General features: G+C 40.7%; 1 protein-coding gene across 4 annotated transcripts in view; it reads left to right on the forward strand.

Moving 5' to 3' along the window:
• The first annotated feature begins 2,692 nt into the window (after positions 1-2,692).
• Positions 2,693-23,753, forward strand: part of mcama (melanoma cell adhesion molecule a) — a 53,021-nt gene continuing 31,960 nt past the window's right edge. For 3 of the 4 annotated variants that reach the window (XM_017699696.2, XM_037533595.1, XM_017699688.2), the window contains exon 1: positions 2,705-2,844. In XM_017699696.2, coding sequence (XP_017555185.1) covers positions 2,784-2,844 — 61 coding nt within the window. In that variant the 5' untranslated portion in view covers positions 2,705-2,783. Of the gene's footprint in view, positions 2,845-23,753 lie in introns of all 4 variants that reach the window. The other variant, XM_017699678.2, reaches the window with a different exon arrangement.

Below are 23,753 nucleotides of genomic sequence, written 5' to 3' on the forward strand. Positions count from 1 at the left end.
CCTTACATCCCAACTCTGCTCATAGCTCCAGTGATTGACTAAAGAGGCAAACCTTAGACAGCAAAAATATCTTGGCTGGTAAGGAGAATCTATGAAAGTGCTTTTTTGCCAAACTATTGCTTTAGAAGATGGTCAAAGTGAGTAGGACGAAGTATCAGAGTTTCCCTCCTTTTTGGCTGTAATACAATACGCCTCAGTGTTGGGGTGGAGGAGCAGGGTGATATATGGTGTGAGGGCGGCGGGACAGCTGGAGTGACAGACTCCCCCCAGCATACACGCAGCTGTTAGCAGAGGTGACAGTGAAGTGGCAAAAACCAGCAAAGGTTGTTAACAACCTGTGAGCTGAGGCATTCGTTTACAGAAGCCTCAATACTGTAGCCAGAACCAAACTCACCAACAACTCAACACCTCCTGGGAAAGCCACAACTTTTCAGTGTCTTCTTTCTCACTGTGCCACTCCATGAGCTGTGACAACTTTAGAAAGACTCCATTCAGCTTGTGACAAGAGTCAATAGCTTGTCAATTAAGTCACATTAGCATTATGTCTAATAGGCCAAACTAATTCTAATGTGTCAGCAGAAGGTCCAATATGGTATATTTTATGTTTTCAATGAAATATTTCAGAGATATTTTAATACTTTGCAGAGATATATAGAGCATTCTGACTTGACAGTTAAATAAAAGCATGGTAATATGGTAGCAACCACCAAGTAGCCATGGAAAACCAACTTTACCATCAGTTCCCTGTTTCTCATGTGACTTGGTTTACTTCTTTCTTTTCAGTAACATGGTTTCACAGCGTGACACATAATGTAAGTGTAGAGTTATATCACACATCCCTGCTGAAGAACCCCATAGAAACCATTAAGAGTTTCTGTTTGTTCCTGAAGGTTTTATAATGCGTCTTGGCTTTTTAACAGGTTGATATCACAATGTAAAGGATCCAAATGGTTTAACAGGTGTCCAATGGCTGATTCTAAATGCATTTGATGTTAGATGCTAAAAATTAAGACGGCTAATTTAAACACAACTTTAAACTACTTTTACTACTCCCTGCATGTGTTCTTTGAAATTTCAGTAACACTGAGATTAGTAACTGACCATCACATTGATTTATCAGTCTACTCAGGTTTTAGCAGAGCTCAGTAACACTGAGATTAGTAACTGACTATCACATTGATTTATCAGTCTACTCAGGTTTTAGCAGAGCTCAGTAACACTGAGATCAATAACTGATCATCACATTGATTTATCAGTCTACTCAGGCTTTAGCAGAGCTCAGTAACACTGAGATCAATAACTGATCACTTATCAGTCTTAACATGACCTTAAACACCAATGATATTTTACTTTTACTACTCTCTGCATGTGCTCTTTATCAATTAATAACTACCTCTGTTAATTCTATACAATTTTTAAGTTTGGGCCATTCCATATTTTAGCAGAGCCCTGTATGAAATTATTTGAATATGATCCTAATTTTGTGTAGGCTTTAAAATGTGTAGGAAGCTAAAATGATCATTTTCAATGCTGGACCAAGCTGAAGATTACTTTATAATAACTGATAGTCATTCTCAGTGATTTTGTCACAAGAAGTCACAAAATGAATAGATCTTATTAGTAAATAGATAATTACAGTCTCTCATTTAATACTATTTATTTGTTTTACTGACTTGTATTTTTACTAAAATACTTTAAATCCTGAATTAATCTTTAGTTTCAAATTTTGGTGTTTATAACACCAAATGAACCATTACTGGATAACAGTTATTACGTGACAAATGATTCCAAAGTTACACCATTTATTTTCCAAAAACGATTAAGCTGTAAACAGTCATTGAGAGTGGTTTCATGTGAAATGCCCCATTCTGGACACTTACAGGGTCAGAAGTGTTCACAGGGGTGGTGATAGGAACCAGGAGTCTGAAGAAATGACTGCCTCTAAATCTAATCTCCTTCACAGAAGACATTAAATCATTACACACGTGTCTTTTAGCCTAAAACTCTTAGTGGAGTTCATGCAGGACATTGTGAGGTGAAAAAGTCCCCCCCTCCAAAAAAAAACTTTGTTCATTTTAGATTCACCACTTTTTTGCCATTATCAGCATTACATGTAAAACTCAGAATACATGTGGAGGTTCAGTGGTTTTAGCAGGCCTAGTTTCTGTCACCACCACTGTAAAGTAACCTGAGCCTGTAAGTTTCTCTGCAGTGAGCAATTTCACATCTATTTATGTTTTATACACTTACATCTATTCATGTTTCACGTCATGCAGAACTTTTTGAAAACTCGGTGGAATTCCCTTTAGAAACGTACAGCGTTTGTCTTTCACTGAAGCATGGCTAAGAGTAAAGCTAAGCAGGCTAATGAGGGCTTATCGTGTGTGATCAAGCCAGGTCTTCACTAAATATGGCCATTTTGTCACCTCACTTGTCACCGTGGGAGCCGAGGGAGCTGTTTGGTTCACAGCCTGAACACAAAGCTACAGCGTTTTGTAGTGTTGAGGTGATGAAGCCCGTTGCTGAGTTTGCTTCATTTGTTTGAATGGAAATGTGTGACATGATAAACCGAAATTCCTTTAATTCGCTTTATTTATGGAACTGTGAGCCAACAACTCTTTCTTTCCTTCTCTCTCTCTCTCCTCTCTCTCCTCTCCTCCTCCCCCTCCTCCTCCCCCTCCTCCTCCACTCTCTCACTCTCCAGCCAAATCTGGCCAGTTGTCTCCTGGCGAGGAAGGAGAGCGCTTCATTTCTAAGACCTGGATACGAGAGGAGAAGGAGGAATGATGGGGAAAGGCACGCTTTTGCTCCTGGCTCTTGCTCTTTATCATGTCAGCTGGGAAGGTAGGCGCCATTCCTCTTCGTTTTCCAGCTGTGGTGTTTTTCATTGTCTGAGAAACTTTTCTGAGAGGAACGCGCCGCTGCGAGTGAATGAGATGCACTCTGACTGACTGGCTGACGGACTCCTTCACCCACACTTGCTTTAACTGGGCATCTTTTTCGCATTTTTTGGCCCGACGACACAACAAAAGGTGTGCCTGACTGACTTTGTTTGGGAATGTTTCCTAAACGAAGTGAGGCAGGCAGCGTTTTGAACTGAGCGCGCTCGTTTTCAGTTGTTTTGGTCAGTTGTTTCAGTGAGCGAGGCTGACTAGCTGACTAGCCTGGATGCTCGGTGTTTTTACTGTTTACAGCCGTTTTCCTAACCGCCGAGCACACCTTCTGACATATGTTGAATGAAAAGAGAGAGAAAGTAGCCCAAATAACGCTCTGTTTTCATTATAACCGAGCTCACGGTGAGGGGGAACCTATATCAATGTCACTCTTTTCCAAACTTAAAACATTTCCTCAGACTGAAATGAACAAAGAGACCTTCAAACTCGAACTGTCCGTTCCACCTTAACTAGTGCAGCAGCTCCACTCCCGGGAGCGAAAAGAATGCAACTGCTGCACCATTTAAGGTGGAACGGGAAATTCAGATGAGAAGCTGGTGAATGGGGAACCATTTGCTGCCTCACCTAACAATTCTCTGACAGACCACTAAAAGTGGTGCCCTGAGTTGGCATCTCACTTAAATGTCACCTGCTGCATGGGCGTTTCACCTGCCGTAGGCCTATAGGTTGTGTGCTGATGAGTTGCTTTGCATTGACCCCAGTATCATGTCTGGCATCTCCAGACAGTGCTCCTTGGTGTATGTTCACCTTGATTAAATCTCTGGAAGTTGGAAACAGTGAAGTGACTGAGAGGTACAGTGTTTTCCCCCCCGGGCACGTCAGGCGAGGACTCAGCAGAGACAGCTGGTTAAACAATTCAAACCCTTCTACAGTGCAGTGGTCCACTAAGAAGCTGTCAGATAAGTTGTATTCCACTGTACTGTGAGCCTCAAACACTGGGCTGTGGACCACAAGTGGGCTGCAAAGCACCCTTTTGCTTCAATACTGGCGGGTGGGAGTGGGGAGGTGGTCCGTATTGGGTCAGTGATGGCACTATTGGAATAATTGGCTTAACAAAATCAAAGAAATATTAAATGTTTTTAGACTGTAAACAATAGTTTAGAAACAATAGTGATGGTATTTAGTCCTTCTTAGTCCTTTGTCAGTTCCTTGCCCCTTGCTTCTGAAAACAAAATACACTAATCCCTTATGGTTTAATTGTCCACTCATGAGCGACTGGTGTAAAAAGATAGTTGTAGAAAGATTCTACTTCATTTGCCACCATTCTGCCTGATTTCTGGTAAAAAAAAAAAAAAATCTCACCTAATCTGTTGATATTTTACGTTCACCGATATGCATCACATACTGCAGGGTAGGCATCCAAACATCCGTCTGTTAATAATTTCACCAAAAAGTACATTTTTGTGTTGAGTTTTGTTTCTTCTGGCCCTGCATGCCTCCTAGTGACGAATAGGAGGGCTTTGAGGAGGAAAAGGTTCAGAACTGTAGGCTATTGCAGTGTAATGCTGTGTAAGGGAGCCACTTTTAGTCATGCACCATTTTTCCTTCATTTAATGCCATTCGACTGTATTATATTGCATTTTATTGTTTTAATGCACCCGCACGCCTTAGCCATGCACCATCTTTCCCTCTTCTGAGATGCCCTTAAGTCTTTTGAAGTTTGGAGTTGAACTTCATGCTGGTTCTGGATGAGAAAGCAGCGTTCTCCTGAGGGGCCAGACTAGCCTCCCGGTTTCTAATCCATATACACCCCCCCGGCTCATCAACCCCCCCCCCCCCCCCCCCCCCCCCCCCCCAGCCCCCCCAACCCCCCAACCCGTCCACTCTATCAACCCCCTCCTCAGTGTCTTCCTTCGCCTAGTTTGTTTTCCTTCTCTCTCTCTCTCTCTCTCTCTCTCTCTCTCTTATTCCCCCTCCCTCTCTTCCCTGCGTACCACCGTTCTTCCCCTCCCTTCAGTTTTACCCGCTGTGCTCGTTCCCTAATGCCAATCCCTCTGTTGGCTTGTAACAAGCCCTTGTTTTTCCTTCTGTTCACCTTGTATTAATTGGGGCCCCTCCATTCCAACCCCCCAACCACCCCCCCGTCCCCCCCAACAACACATGGACCACGGCTGTCTGTTTTTGGATTATTGACTGGACAATCAAAACACACCAGCCCCCCAGATAGCGGCCCCCGTGATGAAGAAGGGTCACCTTGCTCACTTTGCTCTAGAGGGCTATTTTTCATCCACAAGTTAGGGCTGATCCTGTCATCCTTACAAATTATAGTCCCTTACGATGTGGATATCAGGCAGTGTATGAAAACCAGTGTTTCATAATTGGGTTTGTGGCACAAACTGCTCTCTGTCTCTGGGTATGATGCTAATTTCATGAAGCATGATGCCACACAGAAGAGCGCAACCTACCTAATGCATGAATTAGTCACCTTATCCCAGGACTACACCTGTTCAGTATTAACTCAGAATACTTCAGTGTTAATTAAGACATATTTTAATTGCTTAACAGCTAAGGTCCAGCAATGGAAGCATTATCATTTGACAGCATATTTCCTAACTAATGGGAATGCAAATGCAGACTGCTTTATTCGAGCTGCGGCAGAGGGAGACAATGAGAGTGAAATTGTCTCTCGGTCCATATCTGAGAGCTTAGGCACTCATGGATGAAATGAGGCCATTAATAGGACTAAACTAAAAGGTTCTGGTAATGATTGCATGGGAGGAAGATGGGCTTCACCAGTGAGGGGCACATTTTAGGTCTAGTGTCTGCCTCCCCAGTCCTTAGCTGTGGTGCCATGACCCGACCACAAAGATGCTTTACGTTAGACTTCCTGTCTCGCCAGGCAGCTCCTGACCTGGACTGAAGGAGATACAATTGGGCGGCTGTTCCTCAGCAGGCCGCCTTCTGTGTCGTCGCCCGATCTTGCTCGCCCTGCTTTCTCACACTTTTGACAATGGGCAGTGGTGTGACATTTTTGAACACTGCTTCATAATGAGTTTGCATTCTTCTGCAGTATGGTGGTAGCAGTTGTCTGAGTTTTCTTCATGGCTAAAAGATTAACACAAGCATGCAACGTTAAAGGTCCAGTTACACTTTGGCGTTTGCCAGCAGCTTTTTTTTTGCCTGCAAAATTGCATTTATTTCAGTTGAATTTAGTGTGATGAGTGATTTTGCATCACAGATTTCCTGGGGCAGACTTTGCATCTTCTGCCAACAGCAATACTGCTTGGCCTGTGTTGACCTCTGAAACGGCCCTTCATAGTACTGAGCTTTAAAAATGGAGGACATACTAACTTAACCAAGCACAAACTGTCGACCATTGTTCCTTACTGGCTATAAATAAACATATGAAACAGAGACTTTGTATAATCATCTTTACTTTTGTGGTTTTACTGTTTGTTTTAGATGAGTTAGCAAACTTGCTAGCCACAGCAGCATAGAAGTTTATCCCACCGCTGCCGACAATGCCAGTTATCTACATTTTTTTGGTAGGACTCAGCATGCAGATGGTGATATTGCGTGTGTAGTTATTTCTGTGCATATAGTGGCGTCATTACTTAAAGAACACTGACTAAGTACATGTTCATTGCAAAGCGAGCATAATTAGGCTTGTTTAATTGGATGTAATTCTATTTTATTAATTAAGCTTTTAGTTAGGGGTTTATAGCTTTCTCCCCATTCAAAGTGGACTTGCATAGAGGAGCCTATGCACACATATACATACTATACATACAAGACATACGTATAGGAGCCTGGTGGCATATGAGTGGAAATAACTGCCCTGGGATGTTACCAAGATGACGTTGAGTGGTTTGAGTGGACAGACATTCCTGTAAGGATTTTGAAATAGCTTATATAAACAAATACTACTCACCGTTGCCATCTAAAGGTGTTTACTCATCCATCCATCCATTTTCTGAGCCACTTGTCCCTCAGGGTCGTGTTTATTCAATTCAGTTCAATTCCCACTTGTGTAATAATTACGACAGGCCTAAAGGCTAACAATTGAACGTGATGCTAACTAGTGACGTCTTAACATTCGTTGGCTTTAACCCCTTAAATAGCCAAAAGTTTTATTACACACTTCCATAATATAAGAATAGCTCAGCCGGTCTGTATTAAGGTTCCTGTAGTTACAGGATAATAAGCCTTAGAGTGTAATAAGACTGGGATTTTAAGGGGTTAAGTGTCCCTTCAAGATATGTTCCTTCATCATAATAGCCAGGCGGCTTGTACTACAAGTTTGTTATTGAAGGGGTCAGATCAGTGCCGCCATGGATGAGGCTAATCTTTGCTGCTTCTCTGTAATACTGCCTCGGCCCCCAACAGCGCCTGGATTAGATAAAGCTTGATGTCCGTACATGAAAAGGATCAAGTGAGTCATTTATCCCATGTCTTGTAAATAGCAGTATAGAGTAAAGGAACATGCCGGGATGTGCGCACTGAATGGACTCTTATCTGGGTTTGTCATGGTGACACTGTAAATAAGACTGGAAGAAGTTGGTGTTTTCCTGTAACACAGACTTTGAGTCCAGGCTTGTTGGATCCTCAGCTTATAGACAATCTGTCTGCCTAACGGGAAGGCCAATCTAGAGCTGAGTTAATCCACTTCAACTCGTCTTTATCAGAATTGGGTTTAAAATGATCCAGATCTCCAGCAGGGGGCAATGCATCTAGAAGTCAGCTTTTTAAAGTGGAATTTTTAGAATCACTGCATAATTCAGTGGTTGTGATGTAAACAAAGCCATTTAGAGTGAGTTGATGTGAACTAATGCATTGAGGAAAAATGTACCAACTCGGATTTCTTTGCAGTGGTCGTGAGGGGAACCAGGGATAGTTTATTAAAGCAAACTTATAGCCTTTTTTGGATGTTGCCCTACTGTTTTAGTGGCTCATTTTGTCTGTTTCAACTTGTTTGAAAACCTTAAATATTGCGATAAGGTATATTTTTCCATATTGCCGATGTAAACTGTTGCAATATATTTGCCAAATACAGTGTCTAGTGAGGGGGCGCAGTTTTGCCGCAGTCTGCTCTAGCTGGTAAACGTCTAGTTTGAGTTTCTACAAATTAAGACAGTCATTGACTGTATGCTGTTTTTAATTTGGGCCCCAAAAAAGCATCATGTTATTCAAATAACGTTCTGAACTGTATTAGACCATGAAGACTGTCCCAGAGACTCTTAACAAATCATTCTGTTTCTGTATAACCAAGCGCTGGAACTACAAGACAAGACATATGTTCTGTACGTCAGACTGACTTTGAAGAGTAGCCTGTTGGCAGGATCCAGATTGAGAGCATTGGTGGGGTTGTATAGCTTTCAGCTTTCTCTCTTTTTCTTCAGGTTCTGGACAGGCAGCTGTGCAGACGAGTGGAGTGCAGACAGCACAGCTGTGCTGTTTCGTCCACATCGCTGAATGACAGCTGTATGCACATGCAAAAGGCCAGGTCTTACAGCACCCGTGCCTGCCAGACACAAGGCCGCTTGTTCACTTGCACTCGTGTCGTGTGCATTCAATTTAGGTTGTGACCTTTTCACTTTCTCTGTTGTAATGTGTGACTGATTGACTTAATCACACAATATCAGCCCAGATATTTGGGCTGGCATGAATAGGTTTATCATAGAGTTTTTAGTGCAGTGGAAAGTTAAGGTTTCATGCAAGCACTCGCAGCAACTACAGCCCAGATTTACCAAGTGGCGCTGTTGTTCTATAACAACAGGGCTTATAGATCTCTTCCCACGTCTTAATAAAGTGGACCGCACCAAAAGCTGTCCAATCTTTCCATCCGGAATCCATTTATAGTACTCTGAATATTCAGTTGTAACTGGACGCACCAAGTACACAATGGTGGAATGTAGACAATAAAAGTAATACACCAAGATATGGATGAAAATTATGTTTGTTTTTGTTAAAAATTGAGCACATATTCAGTTCACATCACCTTCAGATCAGTGGATCACAATGCAGTGCATTTGTACACTCTTCTTAACAACCCTTTGTTTTCTGTGTGCACTGGGTTAGGTGGGAAAGACCTGCACAGTGCAAGTCAAAAGTTTGGACACACCTACTCATAGAACCCTTTTCCTTTATTTTTCTTTTTAGCAAGTAGGGCCTGGGTTCGATTCCCCAGCTGAGTGACCAGGGTCCTTTCTGTGTGGGGTACTCCGGTTCCCCCCCCACAGTCCAAAGACATGCAGTCAGGCCAATTGGACATGGTAAATTGCCCCGAGGTCTGAGTGTGTGAGTGAATGCGTATGTCTGTCTGTCTGCCCTGTGATGGACTGGCGACCTGTCCAGTTTGTATCCTGCCTCCCACCCGATGACAGCTGGGATAGGTTCCAGCTCCCCTGTGACCCTGAGGGTGAAGTGGCTTAGAAGATGTGTGTGTGCTTATACATATTGCTAATGTTGCTGATGCTTGAAAACATGCCCCAGTCCATATATGGAAACTGAGTGCAAAAACAGCACGTTGTGAATTCATTGTTTATGTGATGTCACAAAATATATCTTTTCAACCTACAGCAGTTTAGCGCCACACATTCACATATAGGTTATTTGACGTGATTCAGCCTGGAGTGCTTTTTAAATAAGGCACAATTACAACAGAGCTCATTTACTTATATCACTCCTAAAGGCCCGATAATGAAACAGCCAGGGTGGGAAATCTTCATATAAATGGATTGTGATTGCTTTTTGAACATAAACTCACACAAAATGAGTTTATGTTCCAAATGAAATGTGAACATTTTTTGATTCTTTTAGATATCAGCCCCCTTTTACATTGATGCAGCTTTGCATTATCTTGGAGTTGGAGATGATTCTCCAACAGGACTGAAGAAGATACACCTATGCTGAGACCTTGTTGTTGCTGCAAACCATTTGTAGGGTTTCTTATAAAATACATACATTTTACTCACGCTTTGGTAATAATTTTGAACATAATCGTCTTAGAAACACACTTTATTTGCATTTAAGTGTAATGCTTTGGATCTGCATTTCCCTAAGGTTATGAAAAATGCATATACAGTTAAGTATGCAAACTTTTGACTGGTAGCGTATTAAAAGGCCATAACAAGCAATTCATGTATAATTATTTCCTCTGACCACTGACACCGGAAACATCCGGAAGTTAAGTGTTTTGCTGCTGGTCAGCCATGCCACTCTTCATCCAGCAGAGCGTTTGATCACATCCCAGGAGTGGCAGAATAGGGCCTGGATCTTGCTGTGCCCAGCCCTCTGAGCCATGATGAAGTGAGACATTGGCCAGACAGCGGCTAGACGGCAGCCCCACCACAGGCTGCTGCAGTCACTTGCCTCAGAGTCCAGCCAAACAATAGGCCCAGGATTCCTGAGTCAAGCGCCCCCATGTCGCTTTGAAAGAACTTGAATGGATGATGATCTGTTTGAGACCCAGCCGGTATGTTTAAAAGATTTTTATCTGTTAGGCGTGCTTTTATCAGGCTTGCCCGGATCGAGCTTCAGAGAAAGCATTCGCCAAAGAGTCTTTCAGATATACTACAATAGTGCATGCATTAAAGGCACAGGTTGTTTTCTTAAGGAGAAAGAAAGCAAGCATCTAACCTTGTTGGGGCAGGATCTAGGCAAGCTTATTCGACTGTATTTATGTTTTGCTGTAGGCTTTGGAGACTTGGCCCTCTTTATAATTCAATTACAGTGTGGAATCTGTGCTGGAATTGCCTTTGTATGTGGATAAGCAGTAGGTTTCAATCTTTTTGAATAAGCAGTGGAAAATAACTCTTTCAAAGTATTTTAGTCTTTGGATTCAGCCATTATTAGGAATGGTTTACTTAGCAAGAATAAGAAAACTTGCCACAGCTGTAGACAAAACCACCACTAGCTTTGTCCAAAGAGGAGAGCTGGTTTAAGCTGAGTTGAGTTGGGTGGAAGGTACAGTGGTCAGTGTGGAGACTGACCGTGGTAATTGGGCATGAGAACGAACAGCAGTCTTCCAAGTGCGGCGAGGGGGGTGAAGAATTTGCTGTGGATACGTGCCAGCTCTCTTTTTCTTCATATAATTGAAACAGAACAGAGAAAATACGTGCCACCGTCTCACAGAGCCACTTCTTCACTGATTCTCTAAAAGGCGTAAAAAAGCAATAAAATTGGATTTGTTGCACTGGGATGTTCTGTAGAAAATATTCTGTGTTTATTATTGGGCCGCCGAGTGACTGCCTCACCAAGCTAAGTAAAATTTGACAAATGGAATCCAAATTCTGTCACCTAATTAGTTATATTCCATTCCTCGATGCAATGTGGATGACTTTATATCCCTCTTTCAGTGGTGTTTGTTGGTGCAAGCCAAATGCCATTTTTGGTTAATAGCGTTTGAATGAAGAGGAAAAGCTGAATTTATTGATAAAAGGCTTTAATTTGCAGGTCTTGTCCCTAGTGATGCTTTGGCCTTATCTCATTATTATTCTCCACGGTTCTAACCAGCTTAACTCCTTTTTCCAATATGCAGTATTAAACTGGATGTAAACGGCCAATCAGTTTTGGTGGGCCCCATCTGGGGAATGTCGTTGTGTCTGAATCTGGCAGGAGACTGATCTGGGATCTGGCAGAAATCCCAGTGTTGAGAGGGGTTTTAAAAAATGCTCAGATATCATCTTCTCCAAAATCTCTCCCCAGCACCCTCATCCTCCTTGCTGACCCATAGAGCTTGGCAAAATGACAATATGTTATTGTTATTTTTATAAAACGCATTATGATATTCTTTTCTGAATAAGTCATAGGTTTCGTCAGTACTTTTAGAACACTGAACAAGTTGTTGAACCATGACAACAACAGATTTGGTGCTTTACAGAGAGCCTGTAAACAAAAACAACCAGGGTTTTGAAATAGTTACAAGTTGCTGATGAAACCTTTTTCATTAATTTAGCAAATGTTTGATTTAAAAGTTATATTATCCTCATTATTTCTTAGCTTTTTAAAAATGTGGTACTGGGGTGATTGGGCAAAATTATAACATGACAGTATTTCAAGACATTTTCATGATGCATGATGTAGTATGGAGGCACAGTAATATCAGTATGTGAAAAACAATAAATACATTTTTAAAATATAAACATCTGTTCAAAGTCAATATTTGTAATCAATAAAAGCAGAACACTCTTAAAGTGATGCTACTAGATTTGTTAAATTTCATCAATAGCACACCCGGTTTAACATATTGAATTATTGATTAGCCAAGGCATATATTGGTAACTACAAAGGAACTACAGAACACAGTTTTTTTTAATATTGTCATATTGCCGAGCCATCTGTAATGGCTGGGATCGTTGAGGCGGACACATGTGCGGAGACAAGTGAGATTTATTAAGTGCAAATCCAAAATCAGGGTCAGAACAGTCCATGGTCAGAGAGCCAATACGTAGAAGGGACAGACATATTTAAGAGACAATATTTAACAAAACACTTCGAACAGAACAAGCAAAACATCCAACACATCAAACATATCAAACAAATCAAACAAAGAAGCACATGGACAGGACTAAAAGGTAAACAAAAGCACATGAGGAGACTGGGAGGGGCCAATCGTGACACCTATAATGTGGCACTACTCTTTTGCTGGTGTATTTGGTCTTTACAACTTGTTCAAAACCCCCAGAAAAGCATTGTGATCTTAAATTTTTGACATTTTGCCCACCTCTACTATCTACTGCCTCTTTTACTCCTTTGTTTTTCTATTCTTCTCTTTGTCAGAAGACAGCTGCGCACCCCTGGCACCGACTTGTTCCAGCCAGGCTGATGTGGGTGTTTTTGATTTTGTGTGTGTGTGTGTGTGTGTGTGTGTGTGTATGAGTATGAGAGGGTCCCTCAGGTTACAGAAATCATACACTACATTTTCAGTGGCCCAGTCTTTCAGTCTACCCCATCCTCCACAGCTTCACAGACCTCCTCCCACTTCCCTCTCTTATACCCAAATACCCCCCCATCCCCACTCAGCACTTGGCTGGGAGCCTGTTCTACCACTCGGAGGGGGCTGGAGGCTTCAGGCCCTTCATGTAGTTTTGTTTGCTGAAACATAACATTATTGATTCTACTGAGATTCCAGCAGAGGAGGTATAGGAGGTACAGTGGATACACAGGTTTTGAGCTGAAAAACATTGCAAGCAGGCTTTCTTTAAAGCAGTAGTTGGTTGCTAAAGTACCTCCACTACCTCAGGTGTAGTCAGTCAGCTGAAAAACATGTTAAATCAGCCAAAACAAAGTAGATTAAAATTAGGACTGCCAATCAATTTAAATAATTTATGTCATCACAGACATCCAGCGAGAGCAGCAGTGGATGCATGTTCCAACCAATAATTGTATATATCATGTATGTAATACTGTGTATACAGTCAGTGGTTCCAACTGCTCTGTGATTGCAGACTCTTGCTCAAATACCGCTGTGTTTTGTCTTGTTCTAAGGGCAGTTGGAGCTCTTCCCGTAGCCGATGCTTTTGTTAGTTTCCTACCTGTTGACTCATAGTTCTACTGCGAGCTCCCTCCAGTCTGCTGAAGGCATCCTCCAGGGCTAACACTGCTATTACTGGTTACTGGTATTTCTGAGAGAGATGCACAATATTAGACACATATCAGCAGATTATTGCTTAAAAATGATCAGCATCAGACTGATATTTAGATCTGACAAACATTTCAAATCGATAATTGATGATATATTTATTGAAGATATTTATTTATTGAACATATTTATTAAGTGGAACAGCAGAATGTTTAGGTGGCATTGAACCACTTGACTAAAATGTCTGTGTTTTATTCCGATTACTGCATATATAACCATAAAAAATAAAGTTTATATTCCCCTGTCATGCTAATCCAGGTAGATGTACTCAGGTGTACCAGTTTTTATTTTCTATTAATGCAGATATCTTGTCAATGGCATCTGCTGATACGTGCACAAAAAGTATTGGCCCACAGTTCCCATATCTTTGGTTTTATCAATAAAGCCATCAATGGAACTTGCCATTTAAAGCTGTATTTGAATGAGAGGGCTACAATAGCAATGGTGCACAAGCAGCTGGGCTTCCGACTGCAATTGCAGATAGTTTGGAGGAAAATGCACTAATGGCGCTAAAAGAATTCCATCCATTAACAATTTATGGCATTAGCACACTTAATAATGTACTTAATAATGTAATAACTAGTATCACTTAGCTAAAAACAATATCTTGAATCTAATATAGAATTATATCAAAATTATATAAAAGTAGATCATCCAGTGCCACATACACATAAACTAATCTATTTGAGATTATTCAATGCAGTTGGGCCCAAGCGTATAATAATTTAGGCATGCAGTTTATATGATACTGTTTCGTGAGGTATAAGCTTCTGTTGCGTTAATATTAGACTTGAAGCTTAATTGCAAAAAAAGAAGCAAACTTCAGATACCAGATATGTTTTAGGTACATTTTGGGGAAAATTGTGTAAATTTGATCTTTTTTCTCTGATTTCACTTTAGTGAGATGCTGCAGCCAGGGTGCAATATTAAAAAGCTAACTAGTCCATTTTACTAGCCACAGGGCTGTGAAGTGAGTGGATAAGCACGCAAGTGAACGTGCACATGTCTCATTATGCCGTTGAAAAGCATGGGGTGCATTTCAGTGGTTGTGAAATTGAATGCAGAGAGTATGTCATGTGTGATGAGCCCTGTCTCTGCTCAAAGTGTCCTTTTACAACAAAGAAGCTGTCAGCAAATGAAGTCCCTCCCTCATCACTTGAGGCAAAAATACCCCAAAACCGTCCACACCCAAGCCTGTGCTGTCTATTGTCCCTGTGTAATATGGTCAAATCCTGTGCCTTTTGTTATCTCTTTTTAGTCATCTTTTACTCGGTTATTACTAAAATAGTGATTTCAATGCTTCTGGTTCTGTTCCACACACACAAACACACACATGTATATGTCTGTGTGTGTGTGTATATACATATGTGTGTGTTTGTGTGTGTGTGTATACATGTATATATTTATATGTATATACACACACACGTACACCACTGGCTGGCTATATCGCTGCTGAAGAAAACCTTGTATCTCCATTTTTGATTTTTTTGAAAATACATGTTGCCCTTTACATTGTTTGTACATTTCATTATGAATGGACAAAAGAAACAACTGAAAATGACTTGGAAAGATGTCTAGTTCCATTGACCTTTCCTGTAAAATTATCATTTTGGAGATACAAGGTTTTCTTCCAACAATTCTCTCTCTCACACACACACACACACACACACACACACACATATATATATATATATATATATATATATATATATATATATATGTGTGTGTGTGTGTGTGTGTGTGTGTGTGTGTGTGTGTGAGAGAGAGAGAGAGAAGAGGTATGTATCACTGTTGTTGGAAGAAAACCTTGTATCTCCAAAATGGTAATTTTATAGGAAAGGTCATATATATAAGGTCATATATATATATATATATATATATATATATAGAGAGAGAGAGAGAGAGAGAGAGCGCCAGTCTTACCAGTCTTCAGCATTTTTGTTCTTTTTGAAAGCACATACAATTCTTGGCTTGATATAAATTACCATATGTTCTTACCAGCAGTCGGCTGTGTGTGCAAATGATATTCTTTTGGCCGAGACGCTACGCTGAGTTTACACAGGCCAGTAAATATTGGACAAGAACTTGTTCTGCTGCAGAGCCAAACTCTCAGGTAAACACAGTGTTCCCTTTCTCTGAAATGTCAAATTACTAAATGTCATCCCAAACCACATAAACAGGCTGCCCTTCTCTCTTTGAGGCTCATCATGTTTGAGGTTGGCCTTTCAAGAGAGTGGCCTGAAAGCCGGAGCAAGCCCCTGCAAGTTCAAAGATATGGCTACTTTGCTTGTCGCTGCTCATTCTTGAAAGATGGTGGCATAGGTTTTGACCCACAGGGAAAGTCCACATACCTTAACCTTGGCAGGGGGACTTTGTACTGATTCTGGATAAAACTCCACTATCCAGATCATAAAGGAATGCTACCTTACTTCTTCAGAAGAACCCTTTTTGGTGCTATATAGAGCCCACAGAAACTGCAGATTGAAAGTTTAGGATCTGCACTTTCAACAGAAGTTCTCCACTTGCTTCAGTGGACTATGAGTGAGAAATCATTTTCACACTGCTGCCAGTAACTGCAACTAGAATATGTTAGCATCACCTCAGGCTTAGCCCTGCTAGCTTGTATTCTTTTTCTTCTTCTTCTTTTTATTATTATTAATATTATTATTACTATTAGCCACATTGGTATTTTAAGGGAAAGTGTTAGCCTACTCTTCAGTGCAGGACAGGCTTGAAATCAGCATTAGTGGGTAACCTCCAGCAGGGCTCGCTATCCAGGGCATGCTGCCAACATCCTGCCACCACCATCCCTTTCTCCTCTCACTCACATGCTCCCCGCAGATCTCATAATCAACCACAATGAGTCGGTAATGGCAGATCCAGTACGTAGATACGAGCTTACATATGCGCATACATATTCATGCGTCTACCCCCACACAGCGCACAGACTCCCCTGATTACACTGCTGTTGCAGTCAGTCAGTTCAGTCCTTTGTGCTCGTCCTCAACCTCTGTCTGTGTGAGGAATTACATATGGAATGATGGTTTGGAATAAAGCCGACGCCTTCAACAAACAGACGTGTCACTTTGTGTTTCCTGTAAAGAAATATGCTGAGAGGAAGCTTCAGATTTGGAAACAAACAGAACAAAATTTACCGATTTTTTTCCGATAATCGAAACTTCTCGATTAGCTTGCAGATTTTAGGAAGTATTTACTGTTGGGTTATGGCTGGTGGGCCAACGTTTGGTGGGATGTCTCGTACATTGGCACAGATAGAATTTAAGGTCTTGGGTTAGGTAGAGGAACGTTGAAGAGGTGGAAACAGTCAGAAGCTGATTTGATGTATTTTTGAGGTTTGACTTGATCTAAAATATTGAATTTGTTTAAGCTACAAATTTGCTTTGCATTGTTTTATTCAGAGTATTGATTTGAGTTTAATTGCTTGGTAACAGACGAATTATTTTTTTAGGCAGAGCTGATGAACCATTTTTTATAGTGCGTCACTTACTTGGAGAAAGTCTTGTAGGGCTATTTCTTCAAGTTCTAATGGTATGCTATGTCTGAGATCTGTCCCAGAGCTTAAACCAAGCTGAACACAGCTATTAAATATAATATACTAAGACAGTGGGCTGCAGATCCTTTGTGTGAGAGACTCTGTATTTGTGGCCTGGATTGTGTACAACCATTGGCCAAGTTAGAAAGTAAGAACAGCTGAGCTGAAGTTCTGATCTGCTGCACTGTGTATAACATTTGAATTCACGTTATTGAATATGTATAAATGGTGTGAATTAGGTTGTGTGAAAATTAATAACTGGTCACTTTTCTTTTCTGTGCACTAATCAACTAAATAGTTCATTCTTTTCACATCTACTTTGTTTGCTAAAGTTTTGGTTGTTGTGACTTGTGATTTTTCCATTTGGTTTAGTTGTTTTTGCCAAGCAATGGCTAAAGTACACCAAATTATACATGTTGATGTTCTTTGGCAGATATAGAAGCACTGTTACCTTCATGTTTACCTCCATCAGTGCCCAAGAAATACCAATCACTTAAAAGCAGACTGAGACATGCGATTTTGGGCGGTTTATAGTTCAGTTGTTTGGTATGCTTAAGGTAATCAGACCTTACAAGTTGGACAGAAGTTGATTTGAAGCGTTTTTGCGATTTAAATTTATGTAAAATATTGCTAGCTGACCTAATATTTTAAACTAAAGAAAAGGTTTGATTAGTCCAACCAAAGTAAGGGTGAAAACGTCCCAAACGACAGGATAATCAGTTGTGACTGAGAAGGAAAAACGCTGAAATGTGCACTTAGAACTTTCCAGCTGTGAAACTCCACACAACAACGTGCCAAATTACACCATGTCAACTCCATTGGACACATTTAATTCACAGTTAGTATATCACCACACCAAGTCCACCTTCACCATCAGTTCATTGGCCGTGTCCAGCTCTCAGCACTCCCAGTAACTCTCTCAGTAGCTTTGCTCCTGAGCATTTCTTTTAGGACTGTAAAATCCAAAGAAATGGTCATTTTCTTTTGGCCAAGTAACTTAAGTACATTATGAACAGAATGTTTTACTGTTGAGGTCCGGGATAATCTTTGTGGGGGGAAGCGATTTTAAGTTGAGGAATGTGCCCAAGTTACACAGTTCTATTGTTGATTTTTGGTAAATTACACTCACGATTTCTGAACCTTCCCTCAAAATAAATGTGGGATGTGTGAATACAGTATGGTCTGTTAATATGAGGTAAGCCCCTATTTATAAAGGAGAGACAGGCAATGGTAACAGTTGAAATGTGAGGCACCTGGAAATGAGTTCCCCACCTGGGAGTTGTTATAGAAATTAATGATTTTGGCTGAAAGACTTACCTTCATTACTATTACTTGGTGGATTGTCTACCAGATTGTCTTTCATACATTTAGAATGTCCAAGAATAGCTGTGTTTAGAAATGGATTCCCGTTGTATGTCAGTGTTTTTTCCAAAGAAAACTTGCTTTCATTTTATGGTTTTATTTGGCTTAATGTGGATGATGGCTCAAGTATGATTTCAGCCATGCACGGACCTCTGAAGCTGTTGGTGGGATGCTGGTTTCATTCTCCTGCAGGGTATCAAAGCAGAATGAATGAGGACTTGACCACCGTAGCAGTGCCCTTGAGCGAGCTACTTAACCTCAGCCTGCTGCTGAGCTTCTGCAGGAGGTTTCTTACAAAAGCAAGGTTATTCCAAATGAATCGGCTCATGTTGAGCAAAGCCTAGATTAAAAAAATATTAAAAGGCTGTTGACGTGACTGAAAGCATAGGTCTGTTTATTTTAATAAAAAGGATGACTGACATGTAGATATTGCGTCTGACCATGTCAGCTGGCCTTAAAGTGGTGTCTTGTATGGACACTTAGAGGACTGGAGAGAAAAATGAATTACTTAACTGCCAGGCTTGTTCATATATGATGGTAATGTGAAGCTGATTCGCCCCAGTCGTTCAGATGGTTACTCCTGTTCCAGGGTTATGAAACCACAACATTATAAATTTTGCATGATCGCTAGCCTGTGAAAAAAACACACTTTTGAAGCCTTTCTTTAAAATTTAGTGGTTTGGTGAAGCAAAGCTGTTGCGATTCTAGTATGACTTCAGAACAGTCATTCCGCTCAGTGTGTGAAAACCCCAGACTGCATTGAGCTTAAGAGTGTTTTAATGGACTAGAAAGTTAGGTAAATCTTGCTTTAGAGTGAATACGGGACCCATTCGGAGTGTATCCTGTGGCTCACAAATTATACAGACACCCAGGCACTCCTTTTTATGGAGCTGGGAGCCTTCTTGGTGGTTCCTTTATTTATACCGATGTCTTTAGTCTTTAACCTCATGCCCCTTAAGTGTTAGCTTACACAGACACTCTCACGGGCCCCCGGCTGTCCCCGCCGGCTAAAATTTATGGCTTGCTTCATGAAAGCTGCCATAAGAGCTTGGAGTTTTGCTTGACAGAGACACACATTATTTATGTTTTATGAAAGTACTGGGAGAGTAAGAAATCCCAGAATAAGAACCACTGATTTAGAATCAGTTTTGTCTTTGTGTCCAAATAAAGACAATTAGATGGTTCTGATTTTATCATGAGACACTGGATGCATGTCGGCTAGAGATGTACATGGCTACTAGAGTACTCGGTTAAAACTATTCAAGTGTTGGGAAGGTGAAGAAAGTACACAGGCTAAGAAATCAATGAAAGGCTGATTTCATGCTTTAACAGGACTCTAAAATGCAGGAGTTTTAATCATACTTGCGACTAAGTATATATTGGACTTTGCTACTATGAAACACGAGTGCCTTAACATAAACACATTGTGTTATTAAGAATGTGGCTTTCTTCATCTGCATTTAACCAAATATCTGTTTATGAAAGTGTTATAGGTACTCAAATATCAAAATTAGTCAAGCTGCTCCACCCTAATAAAGGCATTTATTTCTATTGAACTTTGGCTTGTGTATGTGCTGATTACTGTGTTGACTGTCTGTTGACTGTCTTCATAGAAACAAAGTGTATGTGTATTTTTATATATATATATATATATATATATATATATATATATATATATATATATATATATTATACAGCTTCTAACTGCCAGCCTCAGCACAGTATGATGGCCTCAAATCCTCAGCATTAGCTTTTCTTACCAATAACTACAATCAGTGGTGTCCCAAGCACTTCTTTAATAGTCTTGGTGCCAGGCTCTCTGTTGACACTTGCTGGTAAAGGATCAAACTGAGGTATGAACATTTTTACTATACATCTTAGAAAGAAGTTTCATTCTCACACTCTTGAAGGCCCACCTTTTATTCAAATCTATTCAACAGACCGTAACCGCTGTGATCTGTACATCTGTGATATTTCCTCTCATTAACAACGTCCATAAACCTCATTTATGTATGCACATATTCATTAAACTAAAAGAGTGGAATGACAGAGGAACCTCCGGAGCACATTTCATAGCTATCAGTGGAGAGGAGGAAAGTGATATTTGATCAAATTGGCTTAAACTAACTTCCTTCCTCATGTACTTTAGGCTGTCTGTTTCCAAGGTTATGACTTTCAGATATTCAAACATGAGTCAGAGGCCATTGTTCAGTCTTAAAACATCACAATCTTTTGTATGAGAAGTTCCATGACAGCTAAAAAGGGAAATCTTGGCATAATGTTGTCCATTTTCTCTAACTATCTTTTTTCCTGGCCTATATTTTTGTCCAATAAAAGAGCCACACTTCCTCTCAGTCAAGTATGGGAGCTTACTGTGTTTTGTTTCCTATTTCATGTCCCCTTTGATCATCCACAGGGCTACTTTATGCATTCCACGGAATGAATAAACCAACCATTCATCATAAAAATGTCAACACAGATGGTATGGACTTAAAGATAGCTTACTGTGATAAAATCCTACCAGCTGCGTTTCTCTAGATTTAGCTGTAAGCTATGCATAAAGTCCTGCTCTGTCATTTATCAAAGATACATTTGAAGATGGGGACAGAAGGGAATTATTGTCAAACTCACCCTTTCTAAACTGATTCCTGCCAGCAGCGTCATCGTTTGATGAACAGGACTGAACTGTGTCCAGGGATTCCCCGGAATTAATTAAGCAGCATCCTGTATAATCTTTTCAGGATCTCCTTCCCAAAACATTGCTTTAAGTTGCCTCTGACTGCCCCATATTCACAAAGGGTCTCACATTAGAAAAGCTGTGCATAAATAGTACGATAATAATGACATTTTAGACAACTTGGTTGAAGAGGAGCACTCATAGTCTTGGTTTATGAATATTATAAGTTAGGTCAATGAGGCTGATGTAAACCTGGGTGTTCTAAGGGACAACCAATTTAGTTTGAGTGGCTTGAACTGTTTTTTTCACCTCTATGAATAAATAATCCAGAAAGAGCTGCCAAGCTGTGAATGATGCCCAGGCTAATATTCTGATTATGCCACTGTATTGACATTATTGAGCTCCCTCCATGACGTCCACGATCATCAGCTGTAAATTATGAATGTTTCTAGAAGTGTCAGTGTCAAACTCCAGTAATCCTTGACACTGATGGTCACTTAACTTTAGTTTTACCAAGGTCAACTCTTTTAACTGTAGTGAGGTGTTATTGTGCTAGCTTGTGTGTTCTTTTGCTCGTCTGTGTTCTTCTGAAGGCACTTCATTATGAGGCACTCAAACAGACACTCTATCCTATGGCAGTGCCTGTAGTCTGTAGAGTGAGATTTTCTGGTGTAAAGACTAGGAAAACCCTCTTCTGATGATACATCTTGAGAAACCTTTGAAAACCCACATCTGCTTTTGGTGGATTTTTGAGGACTGTTTTAAAACTTATGCTAGCTTGGTGGTGTTTATTGGCCTGTAGATCAGTGGCGAGGCTGACACTCAGTATCGGTTGACACGAGGGATTCCCAGACGTTGCATTATTTCCTTGCACAATACATACTGGGGTGTTGTGGTGAAAGAACACTGAGTGAAAACATGGAAGTGATGTTAAAAATGAAGTGAATTCTTTCAAACCAGTGAGACTTAATACTGCATAACCCAACAAAAAACACTTTGAACTCCAGTTTTGGGCTGAAATTCCCCATTAAAAGGACAGAGGAGCATCCATGGAACAGTCTAGCACACAATATTAAGTACAGCATCATCACTTTGTGCCAACATATTGTTTCCAGCGTGCCCATGCTATGTAGCCCATTTATATGAAAAGCCAAAAGGTTCAATTGGAAGGTGACTCAGCAGCCCCTCCTGCAGGGTCGGGGGAGCTACAGCACAGCAGGTCTGCTACACCCCCAGGCGGCTGGCATCTGCTCTTGCAGCTGACGGCAGGAACTGTAATATTGACAGGCAGAGAAAACATAGCAAGCAGTCTGCATGATATATCTCAAGTGTTTAATTATAGAGATGAGGAAAACAGACCTGAGTTTTACAAGAAAGCCCACAACACTAGTGGGACCTGGAATGGCAAGGACATTTAAAAGAGCAGTGTCATTATAGAGCTGTTCTGCTGTGCGTCTATCCAGTCCTACTTAGGGGTGGGCGATATGACGATATGTTATCATTATTGTGATAAATTATGTACAATACACTTTTCTGAGCATAGCATGGATAACGTCAGTACTTAATGAACACTGTCTAACTGCATGTTTCGTTACAAAGTGAGCATAATGAGGCTTGTTTAACTGGATTGAATGTAGTACAGTTTGTAAAAGTGAATAAAAATCATTGTAATTTAAAATGTATTATTATAATGAATATTATTTACTACACTTTCTTTTTTGTCTGTAACAACTTTTTAGATAGAAAAAACTAAATATCGTGATGTATATCTTGTATCGAGAAGATGCCTCGAAGTATTGTGATACAACATTTTTGCCATATCGCCCACCCCTAGTCCCACTTAAAGATGTCCATCCAGAAGATTCGACTACTTTTAGGTGGAGTTGCTGTTGTAGATGGATGTTCAAATAGGGCGTCAATAGAATTTTGACTCCTGGCAGAACCTGTTCCCTTATTTCATCGGTTTAATAGTCTTATTTACTTCTTCTCTTCCCCGCAGCATGGTCTGCATACTTCTGAACTAATCATTTCCTGAGCAGAGACAGTATCACGTTTTCTAATGTCCAGGGGCAAAACATCTTAATAGAAGACGAAGCCTATTTTAATGACAGGCTTGATCAAGATCGCTTAGCTGTTTCCAGTGAACCGCTGACGTTAATTGCATCGACAATACATCAAACCGCATTGGACCACAAGTAGGAGGGCCCAGCATCATGCAGATTCCAGAAGTCTTGGGGAGTGGAGCGTTGCCCAAGGGGAGAAAAAAAGAAGTCTGTCTTCAAGTTTTCAGTGGATTCCCAAACAGCGTCCTGGACCGGCTCCAGTGCAGCAGGGTGGCGAGAGCAGTCCACACTGGGATTGATGGAGCCTAAATGAACTGGCGAGACTTCACAGGAAGACTTCTCTGACAAAGTGCCCACCAGATTTTGCCTCTCACAGGCAAAGCTGTGAATGACACAGATCTGTTCTCAGTGCCATTTATTTCACAGTTCTCTGCTGAAGGCATTTCTTTAGAATATATAAGACATTTCTAAGGAATCTTGGTGATAGGAGACATCACTCTACCAGCGGAGTTACATCCAAAACTTCATAAGTAAGAGAATAAACAGTTTCAGAGCCCTTTAT

Source organism: Pygocentrus nattereri, chromosome 23, assembly GCF_015220715.1.
Source record: "Pygocentrus nattereri isolate fPygNat1 chromosome 23, fPygNat1.pri, whole genome shotgun sequence".
NCBI lineage: Eukaryota > Metazoa > Chordata > Actinopteri > Characiformes > Serrasalmidae > Pygocentrus > Pygocentrus nattereri.